Raw genomic sequence first — 14837 nt, forward strand, 5'->3', positions numbered from 1 at the left:
TGTACCCTATACTGATGAAACTAACCTAATACTTTGTCCAGTACCCTTTATTCTGGATAACTTTTTCACATCTATTCGGCATCGATCCAATGAGATTCGAAATTACAGCCGGATCCATTAATTTCCAGGCATTCTCGATTTCTTCAAATAATTGAGTACGATTCCCGATGTTTTTAGTGCGAATCTTTTTCTCTATAGTCTCCCAAAGATTTTCAATTGGGTTCAAGTCCGGCGATTGCGGTGGCCATTTTAAAACTTGAATTTTGTTAGCCAAAAACCTTCCCTTCCTTCCTTCACAAGTTTGGCCGTATGTTTGGGGTCGTTATCGTGTTGGAACGTGAATCTTAGCGGCATTTCCCATTCGGCGTAAGGCAACATTACATCTTCCAGTATAGTCCGATACATAAATCTATCCATAGTGCCCTCAATTTTGTGGATAGGACCCATTCCATAACCCGAAAAACAACCCCAAACCATTAAATTGCCACCTCCGTGCTTCACAGTACCAGAAACATATTTTGGATCAAGCCTTTTGTTTGCTGGGCGATGTACGAACTGCGCTCCATCACTTCCAAAAATATTATATTTAGACTCGTCACTAAACAAAACCTTATTCCAGTCCTTAGCTGTCCAGTAACGGTGACGTGTTGCAAATAACATTCTAGCGGCTACATTTTTTTTTTGATAGATGGGGTTTTTTTGCTGGTCTCCTTCCAGGAAGCCCCGCCTCCACTAATCGCCGCTGCACAGTCCTGGATGAAACCCCAAGCGCCTCCAATTCAGCCAAAATCTGTGTTGAAGATAGACGCGGATTATTCTGACTTAGTCGTTTAATTCTCCTGTCCAGCAGTACTGAGGTTTTTCTCTTGCGGCCACCTCTTTTAAGGTTTGTCACTCTTCCACGGAGCTGATAATTTTTTATTGTTCTGGAAACCATTTGTTTACTGACGTTGAATTGCTCTTTTATTAATTTTTGTGAGCGACCTGAGTTATAGGCTTCTATAATTTTTTCTTTTAGGTCTATGGAATAATGTTTACCACGAGGCATTGCTAATGATATTCTCAAACTAATAAACAGAAATTAAACTAATCGCGACTTCAGCGAAACTAAATACAAAATGAGTCTCTTTAATTCTGTCGCAGTAATTTTTTTATCAATGTTAAAAACATTCTTTAAATAAATGTAAACATGAGCTACAAAAATGAATTGTTGATAATAGAATTCTTGTCAACTCCGGTATACACTACTTAACAAATATTAATATTATTTCAAGTACAAAAAATTGGAGTTGGCAAATAGAAAAGTCTCTCTAATTTTGTCCGATACTGTATGTTCTTTTTGTATTTGAAGATCTTCATATTTTCTTACATGGTTACAAATTTTCACCCACTCTTCCTTTGGCAACTCTTGAAACCTTTTTTTTGTTAGAGCTTCTACATCAGCCAACTTAAATGTCACATTGTGGGCTGCCACCCAGTTTTTAACCAAGGCCCATATTTTTTCAATCAGGTTTAACTCCGGATGATAAGGCGGCAGACGAAGAACTTTATGTCCATGTTCCTCCAGTAATGCATTTAACTTGTCAACTGGAGGATAGCCGAATTTATTGTCACTAATTATTTTGTATAATTCTGGCTTTGACAATTTCTCATCACATGGAATATTTCTGTCCTGTAGCCATTTAATCATATTTTTTTTAAGGGATCCCGAAGTAATATTTGGTTCCATAGTAACATTATGGTAGGAGGCATAATCTACAACCAGAACGGACTGCTCTGGCAAATTGGGCAAAAGTTGAGTTTGTAACCACTTCATAAAATTTTGGTGATTCATATCATCGTGGTAGTCTCCGCTTTTAGCTCCTGAAAAAATTATAAAGTTATATAATATCCAAATGTTTTGAACTTATAAATTTCATTTACCTGATTTCAAAATAAGCATTTCATTTGGAATGAAGCCATTTTCTCCTTCTGCATGAACAATAATTAATCTGCGTCCTTTTGAAATTGGTTTTCTTAAACTTTTATTTTTATTATTTGACCAGCTTTTGTTTTGGGTATGGCTACTATGAATATAGGTCTCATCTGTATATACGATATTTCTTTCCTCGGCTCGATATTCTATTAATTTTTTTAGAAAGTTGATTCTTTTTAGTCTAATATCATAGCTTTCCATAAGGACACTTCGATTGTCGTCAGTTTTTCGCCATCTGTAAGTAGAATTCATTTAAGATATTAGTATAAATATTGTAAAACTTATATATACATATATTTTTTGTAATATTGACTTTCGTACTCATATTTTGTTACAGTTTATTTTCGTCAGATACATAAAGAATAAGAAAATAAAATGAATCTAAAATGTTAGCGAAAGCATAGCTCGATTATAGAACTTTAAGAGGCAATTTCTAAGTTATTCTGGTGCTAAAATTAATAAAACAAACAGCTATCATTTCAGTATTAATTCTATTTTTGATATCAATAATTTTCAACCCTCATGATGAAACTCAAATTATTAATCATAACATTAATTTTTTTTTTTAATTGTTTTGATTTCACTAATGTCAGAAGTCATATCCTAGCCAATAAGATCCCAGCTCATTCTCCTATATCCCTACTAAAACCATTTCTGGCGCGAAAATCTTTGAACTCTAGGAGTCTTGAAGAACAAGCCTTTGAAGAAGGTTGTTTCTTGGTATTTTTGCCGATTTTACTCCAATGAAAAGTTGAAAACTCACCTTTTGGGTATTTTAGTTTGTGGATACTAAATGCCATACTGCAATAGTGCAGGATTATAAGTGGTGTAGTTAAATCCTAACTTTTTCAAGGTTCTTTGTTTAAGTGTCCAGTTTTGTGTTCCCGAGAAAAGGCCAATTCCATTGCCTTTTTTTTTATCCCCCGGTATGGTCTTTATCCACTATTATAAGAGGTAGAAATCTTCACTCATCTACTCCAATAACGTCCACAACATCTACATTGACATTCACTGTTAAACCGATCCACCCAGGTCCTCCATCTCAATCATGCAGCCCTTTTGGAGCCAGGTTTGATTAATGTTTGTGACGTATAGTGAACCATGCAGTCAGTAAAACAACCTAACCAGTAAACCAAAGTCCTATCAACATTCATTAGCTTTACTGTAGTATATTAGACTAAATACTAACCTCAAAATTACATTGTTATCACTCTCATTATTAGATTTTACTACCACACCATTGTTTTGAATAGTTTCATAATAACTAGGTGCATATTAGTTATTTTATTGAAATAGACCGTATACATCTTGTAAACTGGATAAATAGGCCTATTTCGAAAGTACTCATGCGAACTTTTAGCCCCAAACAACGTAATGTGAGATTTTAGTCTTGATATAGACACTATATTTAGGAAGGCCAACATAACTTGTTTTTAAAATAATAAGTTTGATTATTAACTTTTCTTTTAATATAGATTCACTTAAAACTGTCTGTTCGTCCTTGTGAGATTTTCTTTCAGGTTTATAGGTATAGTGCTTTTAGTAATTTCCTGTTTTCTTGGTCATCGGGATTTTCTTATCCATCTGGGATAAAACAGGTGGCGCTTATATTTTATTGATCTCTTGTTGAATCCACGCCACTCTACCAAAGTGGTTAGTGCTAGTCGGCTACCCTTTGAGATGATCCCCTGAGCTGTCTCTATAGTCTATAGTAAATCTGTTTGTCTTTTATTTTCTGAAGTACTCCTAAAATTTAAAAAACAACAATATATAAATACATTTGACATGCATTTGAATTCTAAGTACATACCTCTTAGAGTAGGAGATCTTTTTTCAAGCACGTAAAAATTGTAGATTACACTTTTAATCTCTTCAATATCTCCGGGGGACAATGTTTTTATGACTCCTTTGGCTCTAACGCTTTTTTTTGAGTTGGAGTTCCAAAAGAAGTACTGGCCAGGTTGTTATCTACATGCTGTCCTTCCGTTTTAATTCGCTGAAGGCAATTTTTGCCAATTTATGTAGCAGCCAAAATTCTTTTTCTAAAAATGAAAAAAAAAACTGTGATGAAATTAAAGCAAATATCCTCAAAGTGATATTATTACGTACTTAAACAAAACACTAATTTTAATTATTTATGTATTAAAGTATCAATAGCCTAAGAACTTTATTAATTAATTATTAGAATAGGCTGCCTGCAAAAATATTATATAAATTAATACATACCGGTAATTTTTTAATGGGATCTGAATTCCCATCTCTTTCCATAATTTTAAAACCTTTCCTTTCACACCAATTTTTTTTGGAGCCATAATCAAAAATAACTATGAAAAAATAATATAAAAATTATTCACTCTAAAAAGACATAAACACTAAAAGGCACAGAACACAAATATAAGAATTAACGCAACGGCACTGTTTATATGCAAATCGGGGCGATCGATACCGTTGCTTTGGCAGCGGTGTAAACAAATTTACTGCGCAACCGAGCCGAACAACACGTGCTGTACCTTTCCTTAGCTAGATAAAGTCTACCATCAAATTGTAGTGATTTTGTGGACAATACTTTCATATTTCTTTCATCATTTATATATTTTTTTAACGGATATAGTATCGAGACAAAAAACGTTTTATTTCAATAGTCGACCTAATATAATTTAAGATAAATGTATATTAAGTAATATTATATTGACTTAAAAAAATTCAAGTTTGATGGCTTAGCAATGTATCAATCTGGCATAATGAAGCTCTGTATGTTTTAAAAATTCCAACAAAATACCAAATTTTATTTGTTTATCATCTTGAAGAGTAAAATAGTTATTAAGTGTTCCCTTTTTCCTGTTCCCTTTTTCCGGTACATGTACATATGTACCAACACCTGTGATAAATCATTATTTTTTAGGTCTGAGGAATGGTTAGACGACGCCCCAGATGAATTTAAAGATCCTTTAATGGACACATTGATGACGGATCCCGTATTGCTGCCAAGCGGCCAAATCATGGATCGATCAGTCATCATGAGGCATTTATTGAATAGCAATACTGACCCGTTCAATAGACAACCTTTAACTGAAGATATGCTTTTGCCAGGTAAGCAAATGATTTAAAAAACAAAGTTATTTTTCACTCTATAATAGAGTAAAATCTATATTGCTATGACGGATTCATAATTAATTATCTATTTTCTGGGATCACTATTTCAGTAAATATCAATTTAGAAAGTACTATGTCATACGCTACTATGGTTTACCAAAAATATGTAAAATAAATATTCCTTGAGACCTATTATAGTTAGTATCATAAATTCACCTAATCATCTTCTTTTTGCAATCTTTTAAATATCTTACACATATACATATACATCAATAATTTTGATTCATTCTACAATTACTCTTAATGCAGAATTTAGCAGACACCCAACACTAAAAACTACTTATTTTCAATATAATAATGAATTTTATCAACAAAACTTTGGTGTGGCTCTGCATTCTCATCTTTCACCAATTTTAAGTAATAATTTTGTAATGGTTTTCTTATGTTGGAGTTGAACAGCTAAACGAAATTCCAGTGATAAACGAAGAACTTAAACTGCCTGTCAATCAGCTGACATCAAAGTATCTTAAGCCAGTGATTAAAAATATATAATTGAAAAAATTAACATAAATTAACAAAAATACCAGTAGTCCCGGCATTGATAAACTGTCTGAAAAACTCATGAAAAATAATCATACTTTTTTACTTGTTCATATAGTAAATTTAATTTTTAAGACTGGCACTGTTCCTGACCAATTCAAAATACCAGTAATTACTCCATTATATATATCAGGTGATAGATCGAAAATAGCAAACTATAGACCTATTATTAATTTAATTAATAACTGTGTAATAATATTTTCGAAAAATGTGTTAAAGATGAACAATGTGGCGTTAATTTTACAGTGTTACTATTTTGCCAAGAGTTTGCAGACGGTAGCTCAGAATTATTGGAGGCTTGGGATTGTTCGAACGTTCACTTATGACTGGCTATTAAAGAATCTAAACTTGATTACAACTATTAAATAAGAGGGCACCACTTAGTTTTTTTTTTATAAATGAAAGAAAACTAAGAAAAAGACTTGATATATAGGTTTCAATTAACAATTAAATGACCCTGGATAAGGTAAATTTAAAGAGGCAAAAAAAATCTCAACAATACAACCAAATTATATTTACATTAAAGATATGTATACAACTAATGTTCTAATCTGATAAATAATAATGTTGATATGATTAAAATAAGTTTGACAAAAGTTACATTTAAATTATGATTTCGCTATTAGGTAGATTTTAGCACTTGAAAAATAAATTGCAATTATTAAAATTTTTAGTATATATTTGTATTATGCAGGGGAAAGTTCATGAACCTTTTTACCTAAGGCATATCAGTCTTAACCGTGTTATATCTACATAACTATCAAAAAGGGTACTGAAAAATACTGAACGAAAAATAACTAATATTATAGATAAGAAATTGATGTATTAAATTATGACATTCATTAAATATTTGTAACGTTAAATTGAAATAAAAGGTATATTGATAAAAATTTAAATAAATGAGACAAATCTATGGTTAGTAATATTTAAATAAATGGAATAAACTGACCTGTATATTCCTCCAAGAAATGAACGGCTAGCCTTCAAAACCGAGGCTGCGAATGTTGCCATTAGTAGCTCAAATATCCGTACTGGGAATCTCTAATACTAGCTCTAACTCTCGCTCTAGCTCCACAGCTTACAGCAATTTCCCGGGGAAATCAAAATCCTGCAGCCATCAACAATTGAAGAAGAATAAAGAGGAAAACGGAAAAGTAAAACCCTTGCTAAGTTTCATTATCTATCCATCAAAATCTTAGGCATCCTGCACCAGAATTATGAAATAAACGGTTCCCTAAAGGAACAAGATTAAGGACCAAATTTATATATAATTATAAACCATATTGGCCACTTCCTGCTAGGGTTGAGCAAAATTTCACTACCTGCGAATCATTCACTGTGAATAAAAAATCAAATTCAGGACTTGATCACAACTTAAAAATAAACTGTGAAATGTCAAAATGTGAATGAAAAAGGCGCGTTCACATTCAGACAAACGAATGCGCGTTGAAATTTGAAAAACCGAAGGAAGTAATTCATTCATCAGCGATTGGCCGTCGTTAAACAGACTATCTGACTCCCATCGTCTATCCATCTCTCTCGTTTCTGGGGAAAAACGAGAGAACAATTATTTCTTATAAATTATTTTTATTGTACATATATTATATTTTATATTGTCATGCTTATTTAGTTTTTTTACTGGATTTTTATTATGATAGAATATTTTAATTTATCTATTTCTGCGGAAGGTCGAATATTAAAATATGTTTGTTTTTATCATTATTTTAAACTTTTAAAGACAATAATTTCTTATTAGGACATCGTGATATTATCTTTAAAAATGTCTATGAAAATATATATTTTTTCAAATGTGACAACAATAAATCATTGTTGTCATTGTCAATGCTATTGTCTCGAATTTTTTACTTTTAGCTCCCTTAACATTTTTATCTGGATATGAACTATCCTTAACACAATAAACACAGAATAGTAATACAGAATACTTTTCTTATTATTATGCGAATTCACTGCCATGATATTAAACTACACGATAAGCAAACTCGCCAACCGGCGCTCAATCGTGAATTCACGTTCACCGGTTATATTCACAGTGAATAGAAAATCGCGTTAACAGTTATACCTGTGAATTCAAATTCACGACTTAGCTCAAAGCTACTTGCTTCACAAACTTCGGAAATAAAAAAACGGGCCGTTTACGTGCGCTCCTACCTGCAACACGGGAATAAGTCGTCGAAAAATGGACGCAGTACCGACTAAATCAATAACGACCCCACCTCTCGCCTGAGCTGTCAGTATCAGCCAATCAGAGAAAATATTAATTATGACTAATCAGAGAAGTGATGAGTTACAGTAGTAATGTGTCATTGACAGTGTGAATTTAAAGAAATATGAATAAAAGAAGTTGACTGAAATTATTAATGTAATTAATGAAATGTCAATGGAGCGTTAGTGAACATAAGAAATAGAAAAATAAAACGCTACAACAAAAGAAATAACTGATAAACTTGATAATAAGGAAAAATGTATAGCTTTGTTTCTGGATCTTGCCAAGGCATTCGATACTGTCCCCTATGACCTGCTTTCAGATGTTCTTGAAAAGAACGGGATAAGGGGTGCAGTATTGGATATCTTTAAGAGTTACTTGAACGGTAAGGTATTGACGTATAACGGTTTGACCCTTTAGATATCAAAATAGTAGTACCGCAGGGGACAGTTTTGGCACCGCTATTGTTTTTATTGAATATAAATGCACTGGCCAGTCTTTGACTTCATAATGGTGTAATTGTTTCGTATGCAGATAATACTGCCATAATATTCTCGGCAAGATCATGGAATGACGTCAAGCAAAGTGTAATAGATGGACTTTCTATTGTTCAGAGTTGGTTAAACTCATTTAAGTTAACATTAAATTTAAACAAAACGAACCATATTGCCTTTTCAATAACCAACGCAAATCGTCTTTCTTTCGACTTCATAAAAGTTAAAGACTCACATAACGTTATTAAAGAAGTTACACATACTCGATATTTAGGTATAATAATTGATAATTGACACCTTAAATGGGATCAACAGATACTAAAACTAACATCAACACTTCGAAAATTATTATATAAAAGCAAAATAATAGACGAAGGGTCCTGTTTACTTCATAATCTTTATTTCAAAAATCCCGACGCATTTCGGTTGTTAAACCATTGTCAAGGGAAAACTATGTAAGTAGAATATAAAAGGTTGTTATTAAACTAATAAATTAATTAAAAACATAGTAAAACTTACATGATATTATTACAAAATGTCCATAAAAAGGTCAAAAAATGGCACACACATAACATGACAATACATCAATCTAAAAAACATGTCATCACATCAACAAAACAATAACCGATTTTGGTTTTTAAAAAAAAATTTACATGGGTACTATATTATACACAGATATTTAATACTATTACTAACAGGGACATCTAGGATTAAATGCGGTTAACAGAACATTTTAAAAAACAGTAAATTCACAGGAATGTGGAAACTACTTAAATAAATTTACAATTTTGGTCGCTTCTCGGTAGTGGGCGTTAATAGGTTCGTTCAGACAATTAATTTGTGTATTTATTTCTTGATTTTCTAGTATATTTAATTTTTTGCTTTTATTTAGGTTATGCAAAACTTTAAAATTGTCGTCTGTATTGAAATGAATGACCTGCTTCTCTTAGATGTAATCCAAAGGCAGATCTTTTATCATTAGGCGACTTCTGAGAATTTAAATGTTCTTTAATTCTTATTTTGAAATTTCTGCCGGTTTGACCAGCATATTTGGCTGGACAAGAGTCGTATGATAAGAAATAAACGCCACTGCCTTCTAATGGGCTTACAAAGTCTTTTAATCTTGAACAAAGATTTCTTATATTTTGAAAGGACTTATACACAATTTTTATATTGTTGTCTAAGGACTTAAGTAAATTACCTATTCTTAAAGAAATCGGACCAATAAAGGAAATTTTTACATATTTCGGAGGTTGGTAAGGATGGATGATTTGATCAAGGGGCTCATCATCGTTTCTCATGCCTTGTCTAGCAGCTTCAGCTTTTCTCTGGTGCAGCTCTTGTTCTGCTTTAATTGCCTCACTTTCTTGGTCATCTGCCATAGCTGCTTTAATTTTAATATTGAAAGCATCACATTTGCGCCAACTATCGGATAATGGCGCGTGAAACTTTAAATTAAAATCATTTTTAAATATTTGACGAAAAACAAACAATGAAACGGGTTGTTCAGATTCATTTCTATACAAATTGTATATTTTGGTTAGGTCTAGTTCTGGAGAAAGATACTTGGCATTTGGACTTTTTTTTTAATGAATAATAGGACTCATAAGCTGGTAATTTATTAATAAAACTTTTCACAGCAGTGACTTTTTCCAGAGAAGCTTTATTAACTGGTATTAATTTGATTTTCCACGTTTATCAGGCTGTGGTGTTCCATCAGTGCTTTTTGACTTCAATACCCTAGTTATGCGGCCATCAGACACGCCCAATGATTGCTTAAAAAAAGTTTTGCAAACTTTTTTGTCTTCTCCTTTGTCATTTGGCAAAATGTAGCACCTGCTGTGTTCCTTTGGTTTTATATTTTCCGTGGTATAACTCCGTTCTTTGTTTAGAACTCTGACGTGTCCAAAAATATAAGAAGTCTGCAAAGTGTGAGATCCCAAACTAATAAAAGTTTTTGAGTAGAGCCTCACGCCATTTTTGTGAAAAATTTTCGTGCCACTTCTTTGAACAAGGGCATTCTTTGGCTTCAAATATCTTGGAAGAAACCACCCTCCCCTTGGTGTTCACCAGCAGCACGCTTTCTTTTCCTAATATTTCTCTTCCACTGTCCTTCATTTTTCCTTCTTTTTGCTCCCTGAATAATTTGCTCGCAGGAAGTGCATTCTATGTCTGTAATATAAACAAAACATTAATCAATAAAACATAATATTTTATTATAGAAGTCAATAAAAACATAATAAAGTATAATGTTTTTATCGATTGATAAGGAAACAAACTAACCAAAGAGCTCGCTAGCTTCACTTCCAGAAGGTACAAATTCAGAAACTGAATCCTGAAAAGGTTCTTCTATATCTGTAACAAAAAAATGTAAATGCAAAAGTGGCCCAAACCCGGATCACCGAAACACAGTATTTTTATAACCTCAAAATACATATTATTACAACTTTAACTGCAAATGTGCAAATAAAATTTAATTATAGGTTACTTACCAGAGCGATCTTCGTCACAACCAGACATATTTCTTTGCATTTTATTTGAAAAAAAAACTTTACTTTATGAACAAAAAGTATGCTATCTATAAAATTACAAACACGTGGTCAAAATAATCTCAACGTCACTGAATAAGCTAACTAAAGCGGCCCACAATGAGTTGGGCCAGTCTTGCTCCAGCAAATATGAACGTGCTATGTACGCAAAAGTGGATTTAGGTGACATCTTGCGGTAAATGGTCGAAATAAGCTTGGGCCGGTATTGCATAATAAAAATTCGATATATTTGTAGGCCATTTTTGCTGTTAACTCAACTTTTTTAAAAATGTGCTTGGGCCACTTTTGCTCTAAACGCCTCATATATTATCAGCCTGGCCTACCTTTAATGTTAAGCCCCTAGTCACTGGGTTCAATTCTTTTAGTGTCTCCCAATTTATTATGTTTCCCAAAAATTTTACTATGGTTATCAGAGATAGCAATCTTATTATAGTTACATAATTTTAACAAAATATTAATTTTGCAATTTTTTACAGTGGAGGAGCTAAAAGAAAGAATACGAATATGGAAATCAGAAAAAACCAGAGCACCAAAATGAGTCTTTCAGTATCGAGAAGGTGCAGATTCCTACTATATTTTTTGTTCAGATCATTTATATGTATATTTAGTATATAATTTAATTTCGAATTATACGATCTTATATTCCTTTCGTTAATTTATAGTTATTTTGTAGGATATCTCGTTCAAATCAAATATTACATTTCGACTTTAAATTTTGAGACAGTGCTTTCGAAGGCAACTAGAAAGATAAACTAAGGCTGATATCCTTAATAATATAGATCTCAATTATAACAGGCATTTTAAACATTTTGGCAAGACGACTTCACTGCCATTTTATGCTTTTGGTTTATACTTATTAGATTAAAAAAAACATGCTGCAATATCCTTGATAGTCATCAAATTAGGTTTTTCTGTATCATATTGAGCAGCACATTCTAAATCGGGTTGATTCACGTTTAGTTTTTTATGACAATCAGATTTATGTAATTGTCCAAAATTGTTGTGTTGCTCAGTATGATGTCAATCCATTTTGTACAAGTTCTGAACTATAAAGTAGAATGTAAGTTGTAAGTATTTTCTAAGTACATAATAAAATGAGTGATACACGATTGTGAGAAAAATTTAATTACCGATAATTATGTTATGAAAACAGGTATATGTGTATAATAATATAGAACAATTATTGATAAATTTTACGTTTGCGTATATAAGTGAAAGTGAAAAGGCGTATCTTCTCTTTTCGTTCAATTCGAGGAACAATGGTTTTTAGGTTATCATTCTAAGTCTTTTTTTATAGTCTATTGTAATCGATTTTTATATGGATATTTTAGGTTGTAGATTGTTTGTTATAAAATTATAATAAAAACATTCAAACAAGGTTTTGTGTGTATTTTTTCACTATGAACCTACTACATTTATGGGAATGTGGTAAGTAAACAACTTCCGCTAAAAAACAGAACTTTTAAATAAAAATATTTTTATTATTAAAGGATAAGATATACACACATTAAAATGATCTAGGAGACATAAAAATGATCAAGTTATGGGTATTTTTGATACTGCAATCTAAACAGTTAGAAGTTGTTGCAAATGTACCATTTTTTTTTTAAGTTATTAAATCATGAATTCCTTCTTCCTATCAATCTCTTGTCCATTATTTTTCCCTGCATAATAGTTTACAACAACTGGTATTTCTCTTCCCTCATAACATGTGCCAAGTATTGCTGTTTGTCCAAGTATTGATCCCTGCTGAATGGAATTGAGGAACCACATGTAAGTACCTTTCCATTTTCCTATGTTTAGCGTTTGATTCCAGTCGTTTTGTAAATTATTTTAGATATTCGGATTTAGTAGACTGTATATTTGTATTATGGCAATTCAACGACACTTGCTTCGTAATAGTCAAAAAAATCAAATAATGTTTATTGTCATAAAAAGATATCTGTTATTAACAAAGCAACTAAAAGTTAAATGAAAAGAAAAAACCATAATACTAACAGTTGTAATAAGACGGCGCACACATTTACTTTTGTATTTTAGTTACACAATATGAAATTAATATATCAAGAAAAATCCAGAAGTATATAAACAAAAACCTGCACTGTAAACTTTACAAGACGTTATGCCTAAAATTCGCCAAGGTTATAGTAAGCTTTACTTATCAAATACTTTTTGAGATGTCTAAAGCCATTAAGTATTGATTGAATACCCTAATACTCTCATAAAAAAACAATATCTGAACAAGAGTGGACGTGGGAATTCGTAGTTGCAGATTGTTTTGTTGTCGCGAGTTATGTGATGCAACCAGGCCAAGAACCTCAGTTGACCCCATACATAATTATTATTATTACAAATATTCCTGAATTAACAAAATAAGCATTTTAATATTATTAGGCTCCATAAAAATTACATTATATAAAATCACTCATCTATTAATTTTCGACGAATAAAGTTGTAGTTAATCGATGGTCAAATTTGTGTAGAATTTATTTTGAATTAAATATATTCCTTTTTTAAAAAGTAGATGTTCAATAATAATTCTATCACTCGCGTAACCTACCTAGGGTTTTATGCCATAAGTTTCTATCGATTCTTGAATATGATGCAAGCAACTTTCAGTATATAAATGCGGGTCACTGTTAGTATGTTTTTTCGAGCAAATAGAGGGTGACAAGAATCCCGACGTTTTGCCCTGCAGATATATATGAGAGCCCTCTTTTGCAATAAAAAACAACAACACGATAGGGGAGTCGAGATTCGACAAAAATACACAGTTCTACCCATTCCTGAACCAAGTTCCTCAGTGGCAACCCTAACGTAAAACTTTGATGATTTACTAGAAATATTAAGTACATGACTTTCAAATTTAAGGTTATCGTCAATGATGATTCCAAGAAATTTGCTGCTAGAGTACTCGGCAATGTGATTTCCACCAAAAACCACTTCCCCAGATCTACCTCCAAACCTCAGGATTTTTCTTGTTCTTGTTCTGTTCAATTGATGGCTCTGCTACGAGGCAATTTGCCAGCACGATTTGGAGATTCGGAAAACCATCGGGTATGTACCTTGTTCCCCGAATCGATACTTTCACTATATTAAATTATCAATCACAATCGAAACTTTTCAATGCACGATGTCGCCTTCCCCACGATGCATCCGACCGTTATTGGCGTGAATAGGATCAGCTGCCACCGGCCAGGGGTAGGGAAGGGTCTGGGAAAGGGATTTAAAGGATAGGAAGGACGAACATCCACGTCTTGATAGGATGAAGGGTAACGCGGAAGTGGGATAGAAACTTTCACAAAGTTTAATTCTGAAATGCACGTTGTACTAACGGCAAGGGGTAGGAACGGGTCAAGGAAAGGAATCTGTAGGATAGGAAAGGGCGAGAACAACCACGTGCTGACTGGGTGAAGGATGACGCATAAGTGCCTCAGGATTTTCATGTTATTGAAATTCATTGACAGACGATTAAAGTCAAACCAGTCCTATATCCTCTGGAAGTCCATCAACAGTCAGACGCAAGAATTAACAATTTTGGCCATAACAAAGAATGATGGTGTCATCGGCAAATAAGGCAATTTTCCCCTGAACGCCCAGGCTTGTAAGATCATTGACTTACAGAAGAAAAAGAATAAGACCCAAGACCGATCTCTGTGGCACCCCAGATTATTTCATGAATATTTAAGAACTCAGATCCCATAAAAACACGCTGACAACGACCCTCGAGTTACCAGCGGAAGCAGGACTGTGCTATGCCCCTAAACTGAGACTTAGCAGTCCTTGGTCTCAGTAGGCGTGGACTCTAGCTGCTAATTTCGGACGCCTTGTTCCTCCTTAATGAAAGCCCCAAGTTTTCGTTTCGTTCCCCAAGAATTCGTTTCCCAGGGGTCATTGGCTTC

At 32.8% G+C, this 14837-nt stretch overlaps 1 protein-coding gene across 2 annotated transcripts in view; it reads left to right on the top strand.

The window, feature by feature from the left end:
* LOC126735413 (ubiquitin conjugation factor E4 B) overlaps nucleotides 1-11581 on the top strand; it is a 64486-nt gene extending 52905 nt beyond the window's left edge. For both annotated transcript variants that reach the window (XM_050439389.1, XM_050439388.1), the window contains exons 18-19: nucleotides 4878-5065; nucleotides 11412-11581. In XM_050439389.1, the coding sequence (XP_050295346.1) occupies nucleotides 4878-5065; nucleotides 11412-11473 (250 nt within the window). In that variant the 3' untranslated portion in view covers nucleotides 11474-11581. The remainder of the gene's footprint in view (nucleotides 1-4877; nucleotides 5066-11411) is intronic.
* Nucleotides 11582-14837: the final 3256 nt, after the last annotated feature.

Source organism: Anthonomus grandis, chromosome 4 (assembly GCF_022605725.1).
Source record: "Anthonomus grandis grandis chromosome 4, icAntGran1.3, whole genome shotgun sequence".
Taxonomy (NCBI): Eukaryota; Metazoa; Arthropoda; class Insecta; order Coleoptera; family Curculionidae; genus Anthonomus; species Anthonomus grandis.